We start from the raw sequence: 17,248 nt of genomic DNA, 5'->3' as shown, positions 1-17,248 counted from the left end.
TGCAAAAATGATCATTTAGAATTGTTGTTAAAGAAACTCAAAGTCCATTTAAAAGTCTATACTTCCAGTATTGCGTGCTGATATTCACACCATATGTGTGCATATATGCCAGAAGATGATACTCCATATCTGTGTACAGTGCTCACTTCCACGTGATCCCCCACACTCATACTGGGCTTCTCCCAATCTCACCCGAGAGACTGGAAACCCTTGCATGAACAAGTGAGTCAGCAGTGCGCATGAATCTCCCAGGAGTGGATGGTCTCTTGAATCCAATGTCCTCCAATCCTGTCCCTAGGATGGCTCCGGGATGCCCATATAACAATCTGAGGATTGTGTACCAGGCCCAGAAAGAAAACAAAGGAAAGCTTTTCATGGTGAAATATTGTTTATTAATAAAAAGACAAAAGAAATACACTTACAATGGTGATAGTACAGATCACCTGTAACCATTAAGCGCCGCCGCAGCATGTGCACCAAATACCAGAAATGACATCACTGGAAACCCCTCCAACGCATTTCATCATCAGTGGACATCCTCTGGAGCATGTGTTCCCCACCTTAACTGAGCTTGTTTAATATGCTAAAACTCTGCCTACTACATCCATAGATTTTGTTAGACATTCTGTATATAGCACTACAGAACAGACAGTGCACAGTCCACATGTGTTTATCTGCTGCTTCTCTGCAAACAGGAAACAGGAACTTTATTACAGAGAAAAGACATAGCATTTAACCATAGATGCAGCTACAAGCTTATAAACACTGCCATCTACTGGTTCAAGAATACATCTCTACTTAAATGATAAGTTCACCTTTCTACCAAAAATAATAAATGCACATTTTTTTGCAGGTAAAAAAATGTGCATTTATTATTTTTTGTAGTAGGAGCCTGGAAAGCATTGTATCAGTGATCAGAAGATCGCTGTGCCATGCAGGTCTCCTTTAGACTGTCAGTGTGTCTACTTGTTAGCACATCCTGTAAGGGCAAGCCGATGCTTCTGGCAGGAAGAGGCAATGAACTACCACAGCGCTCCACAGTGCCGTGGTTCATTGAGAACTACAAGCCGACAGCAGGTAAGGCTGTTGGGACTTGTAGTCTATTCATTCACAGAACATTGGGAATGAATGATGAGGCCGTGTGGGCAGAGCCCTGCATGGCCGTGCCATTTATAAAAAGTGTCAGCTAGTACGGGGTGAATTGTGAACTGGGGGTGTAAGCTGGAGGGGTGCAGAGGTGAGGTGATGACAGAAAGGGCGAGTGAGTTATGGATGTTGTTCAAGTGTAAGTAAACAGGAATTGGCTACAGCTGATCAGCGGCAATAAAACATAATAATAAGATATTATAAAGCATAATAATAAGCACTCGGCAATCATCGGTAAACAACAGAGGTCTCTCTCAAGTCAGCAAGGACATGCTGCTTTGTATTTCTCTGTAGATGCTATAAATTTCATGTAAAACTATTAATTTAATTTACACGTATTGGGATTTTTTTTAGCAAAGATGTAGCAGAATACATTTTGGCCTAAATCTATAAAGAAAATTGATTTTTAATTTTTTTATTAAATATGTTTTATAGCAAAAAGTAAAAAATATTTTTTTTTCAAAATTGTTGGTCTTTTTTTGTTTATAGTGCAAAAAATAAAAAACTTGGAGGTGATCAAATACCACCGAAAGAAAGCTATATTTGTGGGAACAAAACAAAAGTAACTCAGCGCCGTATTGCAAAAAATAGCCTGGTCAGGAAGGGGGGTAAATCCTCTGGAGGGCAAGTGGTTATGTAATCTGTATTCAGTGAGGCATGTTGCCAAACATACTGAAATATTTAGGTACTGTATATCTACTGCATTGCTTCTTATTGCTCCCTCATTATTAATCCCTATCATTCCCTAACTGCTGTAAAAACTCTGTTTAAAATTTTAATTTATCTTCAGAGGGCAGATCTGCAGTGGCAATGTACAGTGAGACTGCCCATATACAATGACACCATCCTTTTTATACTTTTTACACAGAGTCTTCACAGCTGCTGTCTTTGTATTGTTTTAGAGCTGTCATTTGAAAGTGGAATCAATAACAAACATACCCCATTCCCTATGCACAGGTACTGTTAGATAATTTAACAAAATGAATAGAAAAAGTCAGTTTAAGCCAAGCTTACATTGTGGTGCCTGCTATTGTTTCATTCATCGTATAATTCGTCATCCACTTCAACTACATCTGTTACATTTATGGTATGGAAACCCTTAATAGCTGAAAAGTGTTTGGAAGTAAAATGCACCGTAAGCTGCCTTGTGCCAGTTCTTGAAGGAGTAATTTCTATCAGCATATTGCGTGTCTCTCTGGGGACCATTGCTGGAACTCTAAAAATAAGAATCAGGTGTTAATATTGTATATGTCATTTGTTTTATTCTGTTGATAATCATAGTGTATATCAGAGATCTTACTCACTTTTTCTTAATTTTTTTCTTGACTAAGCCGCTGCCCCCAAAAGACAAAACTCCATCAGTTAGTTTGGTAGATAAAGGGTTTGTATAAGTGACCACCACTTCCATAGGGTTATTTACTAATGCAACTGAGTGGATCTGTGAAAAAGAAAATGAAGCTCATAAAGAGATACAAGCAGCTTAGATAGCAAGTATTAAAGTGTAGATGTAATTATCTTCAGTTCAGTTTTGATTTCACCCATATGCTTTTTCAAAGTTCAGTTTTTTTATTTAAAGAATAATTCCAGGCATGGTATATTTTTAAATATAGGTGCCAGGATACGTAAATTTACTTTGTCTCACTGAAATCAGTGTGGCTGTTTGCGATTGTTTAAGCCTGGTACACACATTAAAGCGGAGCTCCACCCAAAAGGGGAAGTTCCGCTTTAATGCTTTGTCCCCCGCTTCCCGTTAACGATTGGGGAGTCGGTACCCAAATTTGACAGGTACCCGCTCCCACTTCCACTGCAACCGCCTAGGTGATCGGAAGCAGAAGTTGTCCCCCCCCCCCTTCCCCGTAGTCTTCTGGGACACGTGACAGGTCCCAGAAGACTTTGGGGCCATTCACAAAGTGTAGCACTTCTCACGCATGCGCAGTGGGCACCCAGCTGTGAAGCAGCAAGCTGTCACAGCTGAGTGCCCACACTATAGATGCCGATACCAGGGAGAGAAGATGGCCGGTGAAACCAGCGGTGGTGAGGACACCGCTGGACCAAGTGGTTGTAGTTTAAAAGTCAGCAGCTACAGTTTTTGTAGCTGCTGACTTTTATTTTTATTTTTTCAGCTGGAACTCCGCTTTAAAGTTCTTTTTCGTTCATCCCGAGAGATTGCTGCACTAACTAAGCAATGTTAGTACAGCGAGCTTTCCCACTGTGCCTTTCTATATGACAGTAGAACTCCCCAAACCACCTCTTCCTCCCCACCCCAAGAACACACTAATCAGCACTCGCAGCCATTGGCTGCAAGCGCTGATTGGACGTTGGTTTTCCAGCATGTCCCTTCGACAAAAGCCAGTTTTTAGACTGGCTTCTGTCAGAAGGACAGCTGTACACATGGTTGGCTGGTTTCTGCTGAACTGGCTGATATTCTGACTGTGTGTACCCAGCTATAGTTCTGTTCTGTGTTTTACAGGCTGCAGGTTTGCTCAAAACAGCAGTGGAATAGAGAAAGGGATAAGAGTAATAGAGGTAAATCCATAAGATGGACTGCAGTGGATAGATGGATGGACAGATGGGATGTGAAACAGTTGGGACACACAAACTCCGGCGGCTTCTCACCAAAGCATCTGGGAAATCTCTTATGTACATGCAAAAGGAACACAGCAGGGCACCAGGTAAGTGTGAGTTAAAAAGATAATACTTTATTCAATGCCAACTTACATGTGAAGAAACCTGTATATTGCTCCAGTAGCCAGGGCAATATGCGGTGACAGCTCCCTGCAGTCTGATGGAACCGATAGCAACTGTAGGGCATAAAAAGGGACTCGCTGGTGGAAGAAACTCAGCAGCTGTCATCCACGGTACCTGTCACAATCTCCTGTCAGTTGGTGGGAGCAAGGGGAGAAATGCTGCTGAGTTCCTTCCACCAATGGGTCCCTTCTTATGTCCTGTAGCTGCTATCAGTTCCTCCAGACTGGAGAGAGCTGTCACTGCTGGCTACTGGAGCAGTATACAAGTTTCTTCACTTGTAAGAGAGCATTGAATAAAGTATTTTTTTTTAATTCACACCTACCTTGCGCCCTTCTTTGTTCCTTTTGATTACTCCTCCTGTCTTCTAGAACCCTCTGGATAGTTCTGGAACATAGGTGTGAAGTAATGGAAAATGGGCAGCATGAATATTTAGACTGTCTCAGCCAATCCCTGTGAAAAGGTTGCACAAAATGGGTCTGGAAAAGTGTATAAATAGTTTGAGACCTGGAACAGTATTGTCTTACCCCTGAGGAGGAGATCACAGTCTTGGGGAGGCTGATTTCCCCCCAGGCTACCTGCCACATGTTTGCTGATCATTACGGTCCCAACTGGGTAGGCTGGGGGGGGGGGGTTGTATTTTGCTGGAAGTTGCTGGAGGTGACTGAGGGGGGCCTGTCAGCTGTGGATCTTGTCTGGTATCAAAGGGAGAAAGTGTCTGGAAGGCATTGGAAGGAGGCAGACAATCGTCTGAAGACATTTCTGAGTACAGACAGGCTGGAGAGATCCTGAAGACTTTGTGCTGTTGCGACCCTTCTGGAGTTAGAGAGTTAGCTGTGTGTATTTAAAGGGGGCAAAGTGTTCAGTGTCCTGAAGAGCTCAGTCTATTTAATTCTTAATGAAAGGGCTTTGCTTGCAGAACCAGATCTAGCCTGTTTGATTTGGGGGTGCAGTAAAAAAAAGTCAGGGGGCATAATGTCAGTAGTGTGACAGGGATGCATGGAACCAGTATTCCCTGTTCACTTGGCACACTTTTGTACCACAGAGTAGCATTTTACAGGTAGTGCAGAGGTGGTGCAGGAGTGAACTAGGAATATTGTCATTAGTTTAGGGTGATTAAACAGAACCCCATTATATCAGGTGTCCCTAACATAGTCACTCCGTATATCAGGAGTTCTTCTCAGAGTTCCTCCTTACATCAAAGTTTGTATAACAGAGAGAGAAAGAGGGAGAGAGGGAAGAGAGAGAAGAGGGAGGGAAAGAGGGAGAGAAGAGAGAGGGAAGAGAGAGAGAAAGACGAGAGAGAAAGAGAGGGAGAGAGGGGAGAGAGAGAGAAAGAGGGAAGAGAGAAAGAAAGAGGGAGAGAGAGAAGAGAGAGAGAAGAGAGAGGGAAGAAAGAGAGAGAGGGGGGGGGAGAGAAGAGAGAGGAAAGAAAGAGAGGGGGGAGGAGAGAGAGGGAAGAGAGAGGAGAGAGGGGAGAGAGAGAAGAGAGGGAAGAGAGGGAAGAGAGAGAAGAGAGAGAGCGAGAGAGCAAGAGAGCGAGAGAGAGAGAGGGGGGGGAAGAGAGAAGGAAGAGAGAGAGATGGGGGGTGGAGGGAAGAGAGAGAAAGAGGGAGGGAGGGAAGAGAGAGAAAGAGGGAGGGAGGGAAGAGAGAGAAAGAGAGAAAGAGGGAGGGAGGGAAGAGAGAGAAAGAGGGAGAGAGGGAAGAGAGAGAAAGAGGGAGAGAGGGAAGAGAGAGAAAGAGGGAGAGAGGGAAGAAAGAGAAAGAGAAAGAGAGAGGGAAGAGGGACAGAGGGAAGAGAGAGGGAAGAGAGAAATGAGAGAGAGAGAGAGAGAGAGAGAGAGAGAATCATATATACACACACACACACTCATTGAACTCTCTCGCTCTCTCATTGGGGGGCGCACAATTTTTGTGTTGCCTAGGGCAGCACAAAACCTAATACACCATTGCTGTTTGCTTGGACTGTCCAGAAAGGATGATTAATCTCCTCAAATTGTTATTACCCTACTTATTCCACCCCCTTTACTGGAACAAGGAGTTGGCTCATAGTTCTACAGAAGAGAAAGTGTCATCCCATTTGAATTCCTTATCCCCATGCAGGTTACCCAAAAATAAAAACATCAAAAAGAATACATCTGGACTGTTCATTGAGCCAAAGCGTAACTGTGACTGTGTGCCTGGCTGCAGAGCAACTACTAGGAAAAGAACCTTGGGCATCATTCAAGCAGCTCTACACACTAATGAGATGCAAAGAATTCTCTAAATCAAGTTGAAAAAAGAAAAACACAGATCCATGGAGTTCAACCACAAAATAAATACATAAATAAAAAGCCTTGCATGCTTAGAACTAGAGATGAGCGAAGTATTCAAAAATTCGATTCGACTGATTCGGCGAATTCGTGGAAAATATTCGATTCGAGTCGAATATATTCGCTGTGAATTTAACTTAAAAAAGGGTGTTTCTAGGCTTCAGAGAGACTTAATATTAGTGCAGAACACTGTACCTTTAATTTAAATGCCCTTGGAGTCTGCTGGGGAAGAGAAATAATACTGTCAGTCAGTATAACATGCAGATGAGTGCCGTCTTAGAATCACCGCACACTTCACTCATTTGGCCAGTCACGGGGCCAAAACCAGTGTTTGGAGCCACAGTGTGGCGGTGGAGGCAGCAGCAATGGGAGGCCATACAGCAACCTATGACAAAATGGAAACCAGCAGGAGTGTGAGGAGACCTGAAAGTGGCACATGGCAGAGTGGGAGCAATGGGAGGCGGTACAGGGACCCATGTCACACTGTGGACCCAGCAGCAGCGTGACCAGGCGGTACGGGGGCCCATGGCAGATTTGGGGCCTGGCAGCACCTATGGGAGGCCTGTAATCTGCCAGCAACCTATGACAAAATGGAAAACCGCAGGAGTGTGAGGAGACCTGAAAGTGGCACATGGCAGAGTGGGAGCAATGGGAGGTGGTACAGGGACCCATGTCACACTGTGGACCCAGCAGCAGCGTGACCAGGCGGTACGGGGGCCCATGGCAGATTTGGGGCCAGGCAGCACCTATGGGAGGCCTGTAATCTGCCAGCAACCTATGACAAAATGGAAAACCGCAGGAGTGTGAGGAGACCTCAAAGTGGCACATGGCAGAGTGGGAGCAATGGGAGGCGGTACAGGGACCCATGTCACACTGTGGACCCAGCAGCAGCGTGACCAGGCGGTACGGGGGCCCATGGCAGATTTGGGGCCTGGCAGCACCTATGGGAGGCCTGTAATCTGCCAGCAACCTATGACAAAATGGAAAACCGCAGGAGTGTGAGGAGACTTCAAAGTGGCACATGGCAGAGTGGGAGCAATGGGAGGCGGTACAGGGACCCATGTCACACTGTGGACCCAGCAGCAGCGTGACCAGGCGGTACGGGGGCCCATGGCAGATTTGGGGCCTGGCAGCACCTATGGGAGGCCTGTAATCTGCCAGCAACCTATGACAAAATGGAAAACCGCAGGAGTGTGAGGAGACCTGAAAGTGGCACATGGCAGAGTGGGAGCAATGGGAGGCGGTACAGGGACCCATGTCACACTGTGGACCCAGCAGCAGCGTGACCAGGCGGTACGGGGGCCCATGGCAGATTTGGGGCCTGGCAGCACCTATGGGAGGCCTGTAATCTGCCAGCAACCTATGACAAAATGGAAAACCGCAGGAGTGTGAGGAGACCTGAAAGTGGCACATGGCAGAGTGGGAGCAATGGGAGGTGGTACAGGGACCCATGTCACACTGTGGACCCAGCAGCAGCGTGACCAGGCGGTACGGGGGCCCATGGCAGATTTGGGGCCTGGCAGCACCTATGGGAGGCCTGTAATCTGCCAGCAACCTATGACAAAATGGAAAACCGCAGGAGTGTGAGGAGACCTGAAAGTGGCACATGGCAGAGTGGGAGCAATGGGAGGCGGTACAGGGACCCATGTCACACTGTGGACCCAGCAGCAGCGTGACCAGGCGGTACGGGGGCCCATGGCAGATTTGGGGCCTGGCAGCACCTATGGGAGGCCTGTAATCTGCCAGCAACTTATGACAAAATGGAAAACCGCAGGAGTGTGAGGAGACCTGAAAGTGGCACATGGCAGAGTGGGAGCAATGGGAGGCGGTACAGGGACCCATGTCACACTGTGGACCCAGCAGCAGCGTGACCAGGCGGTACGGGGGCCCATGGCTGATTTGGGGCCTGGCAGCACCTATGGGAGGCCTGTAATCTGCCAGCAACCTATGACAAAATGGAAAACCGCAGGAGTGTGAGGAGACCTGAAAGTGGCACATGGCAGAGTGGGAGCAATGGGAGGCGGTACAGGGACCCATGTCACACTGTGGACCCAGCAGCAGCGTGACCAGGCGGTACGGGGGCCCATGGCAGATTTGGGGCCTGGCAGCACCTATGGGAGGCCTGTAATCTGCCAGCAACCTATGACAAAATGGAAAACCGCAGGAGTGTGAGGAGACCTGAAAGTGGCACATGGCAGAGTGGGAGCAATGGGAGGCGGTACAGGGACCCATGTCACACTGTGGACCCAGCAGCAGCGTGACCAGGCGGTACGGGGGCCCATGGCAGATTTGGGGCCTGGCAGCACCTATGGGAGGCCTGTAATCTGCCAGCAACCTATGACAAAATGGAAAACCGCAGGAGTGTGAGGGAACCTGAAAGTGGCACATGGCAGAGTGGGAGCAATGGGAGGCGGTACAGGGACCCATGTCACACTGTGGACCCAGCAGCAGCGTGACCAGGCGGTACGGGGGACCATGGCAGATTTGGGGCCTGGCAACACCTATGGGAGGCCTGTAATCTGCCAGCAACCTATGACAAAATGGAAAACCGCAGGAGTGTGAGGAGACCTGAAAGTGGCACATGGCAGAGTGGGAGCAATGGGAGGCGGTACAGGGACCCATGTCACACTGTGGACCCAGCAGCAGCGTGACCAGGCGGTACGGGGGCCCATGGCAGATTTGGGGCCTGGCAGCACCTATGGGAGGCCTGTAATCTGCCAGCAACCTATGACAAAATGGAAAACCGCAGGAGTGTGAGGAGACCTGAAAGTGGCACATGGCAGAGTGGGAGCAATGGGAGGCGGTACAGGGACCCATGTCACACTGTGGACCCAGCAGCAGCGTGACCAGGCGGTACGGGGGCCCATGGCAGATTTGGGGCCTGGCAGCACCTATGGGAGGCCTGTAATCTGCCAGCAACCTATGACAAAATGGAAAACCGCAGGAGTGTGAGGAGACCTGAAAGTGGCACATGGCAGAGTGGGAGCAATGGGAGGCGGTACAGGGACCCATGTCACACTGTGGACCCAGCAGCAGCGTGACCAGGCGGTACGGGGGCCCATGGCAGATTTGGGGCCTGGCAGCACCTATGGGAGGCCTGTAATCTGCCAGCAACCTATGACAAAATGGAAAACCGCAGGAGTGTGAGGAGACCTGAAAGTGGCACATGGCAGAGTGGGAGCAATGGGAGGCGGTACAGGGACCCATGTCACACTGTGGACCCAGCAGCAGCGTGACCAGGCGGTACGGGGGCCCATGGCAGATTTGGGGCCTGGCAGCACCTATGGGAGGCCTGTAATCTGCCAGCAACCTATGACAAAATGGAAAACCGCAGGAGTGTGAGGAGACCTGAAAGTGGCACATGGCAGAGTGGGAGCAATGGGAGGCGGTACAGGGACCCATGTCACACTGTGGACCCAGCAGCAGCGTGACCAGGCGGTACGGGGGCCCATGGCAGATTTGGGGCCTGGCAGCACCTATGGGAGGCCTGTAATCTGCCAGCAACCTATGACAAAATGGAAAACCGCAGGAGTGTGAGGGAACCTGAAAGTGGCACATGGCAGAGTGGGAGCAATGGGAGGCGGTACAGGGACCCATGTCACACTGTGGACCCAGCAGCAGCGTGACCAGGCGGTACGGGGGCCCATGGCAGATTTGGGGCCTGGCAGCACCTATGGGAGGCCTGTAATCTGCCAGCAACCTATGACAAAATGGAAACCAGCAGGAGTGTGAGGAGACCAGAAAGTGGCACATGGCAGAGTGTGGCGATGGAGACAGCAGCAATGGGAGGCGGTACAGGGACCCATGAGACACTGTGGACCTGGCAGCAGCATGAGGAGGCGGTATAGGGGCCCATGGCAGATTAGGGGCCTGGCAGCAGCTATGGGAGGCCCGTAATCTGCCAGCACCCTATGTCAAAAAATTGAACACACCAGCAGTGTGTGAGGAGACCTGAAAGTGGCACATGGCATGAGAGACTCTGGACCTGGCAGCAGCATAAGGAGGTGGTATAGGGGCCCATGGCAGATTAGGGGCCTGGCAGCAGCTATGGGAGGCCCGTAATCTGCCAGCACCCTATGTCAAAAAATTGAACACACCAGCAGTGTGTGAGGAGACCTGAAAGTGGCACATGGCATGAGAGACTCTGGACCTGGCAGCAGCATGAGGAGGCGGTATAGGGGCCCATGGCAGATTAGGGGCCTGGCAGCAGCTATGGGAGGCCCGTAATCTGACAGCACCCTATGTCAAAAAATTGAACACACCAGCAGTGTGTGAGGAGACCTGAAAGTGGCACATGGCATAAGAGACTCTGGACCTGGCAGCAGCATGAGGAGGCGGTATAGGGGCCCATGGCAGATTAGGGGCCTGGCAGCAGCTATGGGAGGCCCGTAATCTGCCAGCACCCTATGTCAAAAAATTGAACACACCAGCAGTGTGTGAGGAGACCTGAAAGTGGCACATGGCAGAGTGTGGCGATGGAGACAGCAGCAATGGGAGGCGGTACAGGGACCCATGAGACACTGTGGACCTGGCAGCAGCATGAGGAGGCGGTATAGGGGCCCATGGCAGATTAGGGGCCTGGCAGCAGCTATGGGAGGCCCGTAATCTGCCAGCACCCTATGTCAAAAAATTGAACACACCAGCAGTGTGTGAGGAGACCTGAAAGTGGCACATGGCATGAAAGACTCTGGACCTGGCAGCAGCATGAGGAGGCGGTATAGGGGCCCATGGCAGATTAGGGGCCTGGCAGCAGCTATGGGAGGCCCGTAATCTGCCAGCACCCTATGACAAAATGAAACACACCAGCAGTGTGAGGAGACCTGAAAGTGGCACATGGCAGGGGCATGATTCATGGCGGATTTAGTCAGTTGTGTCAGGAACTGGTGGTTTGAAATCCAGACTAATCCACGCCTGATTCATTTTCACAAACGTGAGTCTCTCCACACTTTGGGTGGACAGTCGTGTCCTCCGCGGAGTTACAATACCTCCTGCCGCACTAAACACGCGCTCCGATGCCACGCTACTGGCCGGGCATGACAGCCTTTCAAGGGCAAATTCAGCTAGTTGGGGCCAAAGGTTAAGTTTCGTTGCCCAGTAGTCAAGGGGATTGTCTACCTCGGTTGGCAGGGTGCTGTCCAAGTAGGCCCAAGCCTGTTGTTTGAGCTCCTGCTCCAGGTCCACCTGATGCTGCTGCTGCTGCTGCTGCGGCTGGTTAGTAGTTTCCTCACTGCGCTGGTGAAGAAAGCTACTCATCATCGACTGCAGACTGAGGCAGCCGCTGCTGGTGGAGCTGCCACTGCTCCTACCACCCCACCCCTCCCCTGCTGCCATGGCAGCGGAACGCGAGCGCACAGGGCCCACAGTGTCTGAGGATGGACGTTGGCGCAGAAAGGCAGAGACCAACTGACTACATAGGTGGTTTTTATAGTACGAAATTTTGGCCTCCCTCTCAGCAGGTGTGAAAAAGGCCACCATTTTGGAATGGTAGCGAGGGTCCAACAAGGTGGACAGCCAAAAGTCATCCCTCTGTCTGATGGTTATTATTCGGCTGTCGCTACGCAAGCAACCGAGCATGCTATGGGCCATTTGTGCCAAGGAATGCGAGGGACTCCCTTCCTCCATCTCCACAGCATACTGCCACGGTGCGTCTGGGTCCTCTGTCTCCTCCTCCTCCTCCTCTCCCAGATGCTCCTGCTCCTCCACTCCTGTCCGCTGAGTGGAAAAACCACCCATTTCACTCAATAATTCCTGAGCACAAATGTCCTCCTCTACCTCCTCCTCTTCTTCCTGTCCTGCCCCCACAGGGGTCATGTGGCGTTGAGATCTGTGCGCCACGTCTACCGCACCCTGACCAGCCATTGTTAACAGCATTTGTTCCAGGACGTGCAACAGAGGAATGACGTCGTTCATCCCATAGTCCTGCCGACTCACGAATAGCGTGGCCTCCTCAAAGGGCCTGAGCAAGCGGCAGGTGTCACGCATGAGCTGCCAATGGCTGACATCTAAGTTACACAGGGGAGTACCTTTATCAGCTTGTAACATCAGGAAATCGGTGATGGCCTTTCGCTGTTGGTAAAGGCGGTCTAACATGAGTAGGGTTGAATTCCACCTTGTTGCAACGTCGCAGATCAGGCGATGCTGTGGAATTCCGTTCTGCCGCTGCAGCTCAAGGAGGGTGTGCTTTGCGCTGTAGGAATGGCTGAAATGCATGCAAAGTTTACGTGACATTTTAAGGATGTCTTGCAGTGGGATGGTGGATTTTAGGAACCGCTTGACAACCAGATTGAACACGTGAGCCATGCATGGCGCATGGCACAACCTTCCTTGACGCAGAGCAGACACCATGTTCTTTCCGTTGTCGGTCAACATGGTTCCGATTTTCAGTTTGCGCGGAGACAGCCATCTGTCGATTTCTCTGTTCATTACACTCAGAAGTTCCTCCCCTGCCAAGGCATACCAGGTGCAGCACAGCATGACACCGTTGCGCCCTGCACATGTGATATGCCGGTCGGGTAATGGGACTTGGCACGGGGGTGGCGGCTGAGGACACGGCGGAAGAAGAGGCGGTAGAGGCGGACATGTTTGCTGGACCAAGGACGTGCAAACGTGGAGGCAAAAGCGTCGTGACCTGTCCAAGTTGCTGGTGCGGCTGTGCCGGCACCACGTTCACCCAGTGGGCCGTAAATGACATGTACTGTCCCTGACCGTAGTTACAGCTCCACACGTCGGCGCTGCCATGCACTTTGGCAGAGACCGACATGCTCAAAGACTGGCCCACCATCTCTTCTACATGTGAATGCAGGGCTGGCACTGCCTTTTTGGCGAAGAAATGACGGCTTGGCACTCTCCACCGCGGCGCGGCACAAGCCATCATTTTTCGGAAAGGTGCTGAGTCCACCACTTGGAAAGGGAGAGACTGCAGCACCAGCAACTTGGACAGGAAGACGTTCAGCTTTTGCACCGTCGGGTGCGTGCTCGCAAACTGTTGTCTCTTGGAAACGGATTCCAAGAAAGACTGCTGACGGAATCCGAGAAGAGGAGTAGCAGGAGAAGGAGCATCTGAACGAGCGGAAGATGCCAACGAGCGACAACTCCCCTCAGCAGAGGTGTTGGAGCCTTGACTGGCTGATAGAGGGCGATTGACGTCGGGTGACGGAGCAAGTAACGGAGCGGGTGATGGAGCGGGGGCTGGGGCAGGCAGAACCGCCGTATCTTTATCACGGTTTTCCCAGGCCACCAAATGGCGACGCTGCATATGCTGACGCAACGCTGTAGTCCCAACATGGGCCCCCTGGCCACGCTTGACTTTCTGGCCACATAGTCGACATACGGCTACGTTTACTTCCTCGGGCGGCTTGACGAAAAATTGCCACACCACCGAGTAGGAAACTTTGCCCCCGCTACTCCTCACTGGCTGACTGCTACTTCCTCCGTGCGCACCGGCAAAACTACTGGCCGTGGTGGTAGGCTGCAGTGGAGCTGGTGCTCTACTCCGTGGCCGTTTGGCTCCACTGACACTGCTGCGACCCTGCTGCCTCCTGGGCAACCCACCGACTGTTTTGCTCGCTGCCAAGCTGGCACCCTCTTCTCCTGATGATGCGGAAGAAATTGCCTGATGACGACGAGGCTGCCAAGTGCGATCAACCTCCTCATCATCAAGTACGGTCTCCGCCTCACTACTAGCCCCCTCGGCTGCGTCTGGGTCAAGAGACAGACCTGTCTCTAGACCGGCTACCGAGCCACTCTCCTCGCCAGTACTTCTTCGCCTGGCTGCTGAAAAGGCGGATGTCTCCCCCCGTTCCTGACCGCCCTCTGTTAGCTCTTCCTCACTGTACAGTGGGGCTGAGCCCACAGCATGCGATACTTCGCTTGGTGAGGGAACAGCAAAGGACAGGGGCAGGTAGAGGACACGTGATTTCAGTGGGCTTGGTCCCGGGCCATGCCAACTAACGGTTGTGTCTGACGTACCCACCGACCGTTGGCTGTAGGTGTCAGAGGTGACCTGGGAAGAGGAAGACGACCGAGCCAACCAATCGATGACGGCAGGGTTGTCGGTGGAGACACGACCGCTGGATGACACCGGGAGCACTGGCCTCTGGCTGCGACTAGTGCTGCCTCGACCCCTTCCTCTGCTGCCACGTCTGCTCGCTCCTAAAACATTGCCACCTCTGCCACTCCTCTGCATGTTGTCTGACATACTCTTTAATTCAACAATTCTGTGTCCCTGAGTAACAATTCTGTGTCTGTCCCTGAGTAACAATTCTGTGGCCCTGAGTAACAATTCTGTTTCTCTCAGTAACAATTCTGTGTCCCTGAGTAACGTTTCTGTGGCCCTAAGTAACGGTTCTGTGGCCCTCAGTAACAATTCTGTGTCCCTCAGTAACAATTCTGTGTCTGTCCCTGAGTAACAATTCTGTGGCCCTAAGTAACGGTTCTGTGGCCCTCAGTAACAATTCTGTGTCCCTGAGTAACAATTCTGTGGCCCTAAGTAACGGTTCTGTGGCCCTCAGTAACAATTCTGTGTCCCTCAGTAACAATTCTGTGTCTGTCCCTGAGTAACAATTCTGTGGCCCTAAGTAACGGTTCTGTGGCCCTCAGTAACAATTCTGTGTCCCTGAGTAGCGTTTCTGTGGCCCTAAGTAATGGTTCTGTGGCCCTCAGTAACAATTCTGTGTCCCTCAGTAACAATTCTGTGTCTGTCCCTGAGTAACAATTCTGTGGCCCTAAGTAACGGTTCTGTGGCCCTCAGTAACAATTCTGTGTCCCTCAGTAACAATTCTGTGTCTGTCCCTGAGTAACAATTCTGTGGCCCTAAGTAACGGTTCTGTGGCCCTCAGTAACAATTCTGTGTCCCTGAGTAGCGTTTCTGTGGCCCTAAGTAACGGTTCTGTGGCCCTCAGTAACAATTCTGTGTCCCTCAGTAACAATTCTGTGTCTGTCCCTGAGTAACAATTCTGTGGCCCTAAGTAACGGTTCTGTGGCCCTCAGTAACAATTCTGTGTCCCTGAGTAGCGTTTCTGTGGCCCTAAGTAACGGTTCTGTGGCCCTCAGTAACAATTCTGTGTCCCTCAGTAACAATTCTGTGTCTGTCCCTGAGTAACAATTCTGTGGCCCTAAGTAACGGTTCTGTGGCCCTCAGTAACAATTCTGTGTCCCTGAGTAACAATTCTGTGGCCCTAAGTAACGGTTCTGTGGCCCTCAGTAACAATTCTGTGTCCCTGAGTAGCGTTTCTGTGGCCCTAAGTAACGGTTCTGTGGCCCTCAGTAACAATTCTGTGTCCCTCAGTAACAATTCTGTGTCTGTCCCTGAGTAACAATTCTGTGGCCCTAAGTAACGGTTATGTGGCCCTAAGTAACAATTCTGTGTCCCTGAGTAACAATTCTGTGGCCCTAAGTAACGGTTCTGTGGCCCTCAGTAACAATTCTGTGTCCCTCAGTAACAATTCTGTGTCTCTCCCTGAGTAACAATTCTGTGGCCCTAAGTAACGGTTCTGTGGCCCTCAGTAACAATTCTGTGTCCCTGAGTAGCGTTTCTGTGGCCCTAAGTAACGGTTCTGTGGCCCTCAGTAACAATTCTGTGTCCCTCAGTAACAATTCTGTGTCTGTCCCTGAGTAACAATTCTGTGGCCCTAAGTAACGGTTATGTAGCCCTCAGTAACAATTCTGTGTCCCTGAGTAACAATTCTGTGGCCCTAAGTAACGGTTCTGTGGCCCTCAGTAACAATTCTGTGTCCCTCAGTAACAATTCTGTGTCTGTCCCTGAGTAACAATTCTGTGGCCCTAACTAATGTTTCTGTGGCCCTAAGTAACAGTTCTGTGGCCCTCAGTAACAATTCTGTGTCCCTGAGTAACATTTCTGTGGCCCTAAGTAACGGTTCTGTGGCCCTCAGTAACAATTCTGTGTCCCTCAGTAACAATTCTGTGTCTGTCCCTGAATAACAATTCTGTGGCCCTAAGTAACGGTTCTGTGGCACTCAGTAACAATTTTGTGTCCCTGAGTAACGTTTCTGTGGCCCTAAGTAACGGTTCTGTGGCCCTCAGTAACAATTCTGTGTCCCTCAGTAACAATTCTGTGTCTGTCCCTGAGTAACAATTCTGTGGCCCTAAGTAACGGTTCTGTGGCCCTCAGTAACAATTCTGTGTCCCTGAGTAACAATTCTGTGGCCCTAAGTAACGGTTCTGTGGCCCTCAGTAACAATTCTGTGTCCCTCAGTAACAATTCTGTGTCTGTCCCTGAGTAACAATTCTGTGGCCCTAAGTAATGGTTCTGTGGCCCTCAGTAACAATTCTGTGTCCCTGAGTAGCGTTTCTGTGGCCCTAAGTAACGGTTCTGTGGCCCTCAGTAACAATTCTGTGTCCCTCAGTAACAATTCTGTGTCTGTCCCTGAGTAACAATTCTGTGGCCCTAAGTAACGGTTCTGTGGCCCTAAGTAACAATTCTGTGTCCCTGAGTAGCGTTTCTGTGGCCCTAAGTAACGGTTCTGTGGTCCTCAGTAACAATTCTGTGTCCCTCAGTAACAATTCTGTGTCTGTCCCTGAGTAACAATTCTGTGGCCCTAAGTAACGTTTCTGTGGCCCTAAGTAACAGTTCTGTGGCCCTCAGTAACAATTCTGTGTCCCTGAGTAACGTTTCTGTGGCCCTAAGTAACGGCTCTGTGGCCCTCAGTAACAATTCTGTGTCTGTCCCTGAGTAACAATTCTGTGGCCCTAACTAACGTTTCTGTGGCCCTAAGTAACAGTTCTGTGGCCCTCAGTAACAATTCTGTGTCCCTGAGTAACGTTTCTGTGGCCCTCAGTAACAATTCTGTGGCCCTCAGTAACAATTCTGTGTCTGTCCCTGAGTAACAATTCTGTGGCCCTAACTAACATTTCTGTGGCCCTAAGTAACAGTTCTGTGGCCCTCAGTAACAATTCTGTGTCCCTGAGTAACGTTTCTGTGGCCCTCAGTAACAATTCTGTGGCCCTCAGTAACAATTCTGTGGCCCTCAGTAACAATTCTGTGTCCCTGAGTAACATTTCTGTGGCCCTAAGTAACGGTTCTGT

At 50.3% G+C, this 17,248-nt stretch overlaps 1 protein-coding gene across 2 annotated transcripts in view; it reads right to left on the bottom strand.

Annotated features, from left to right (window-relative positions):
- Window positions 1-369: 369 nt before the first annotated feature.
- Window positions 370-17,248, bottom strand: part of LOC149465852 (protein-glutamine gamma-glutamyltransferase E-like) — a 94,974-nt gene continuing 78,095 nt past the window's right edge. The window contains exons 12-14 of one of the 2 annotated variants that reach the window (XM_089673384.1): window positions 2,451-2,584; window positions 2,161-2,362; window positions 370-685 (exon numbers count right to left, since the gene is read on the bottom strand). In XM_089673384.1, coding sequence (XP_089529510.1) covers window positions 2,182-2,362; window positions 2,451-2,584 — 315 coding nt within the window. In that variant the 3' untranslated portion in view covers window positions 370-685; window positions 2,161-2,181. Of the gene's footprint in view, window positions 2,363-2,450; window positions 2,585-17,248 lie in introns of both variants that reach the window. The other variant, XM_089673383.1, reaches the window with a different exon arrangement.

Source organism: Staurois parvus, unplaced genomic scaffold (genome assembly GCF_062004578.1).
Source record: "Staurois parvus isolate SC_StPar_1 unplaced genomic scaffold, SC_StPar_1.0 ptg000137l, whole genome shotgun sequence".
Taxonomy (NCBI): Eukaryota; Metazoa; Chordata; class Amphibia; order Anura; family Ranidae; genus Staurois; species Staurois parvus.
Note: the sequence above shows the minus strand (reverse complement) of the source record. Positions and strands in the feature narration are given on the sequence as shown.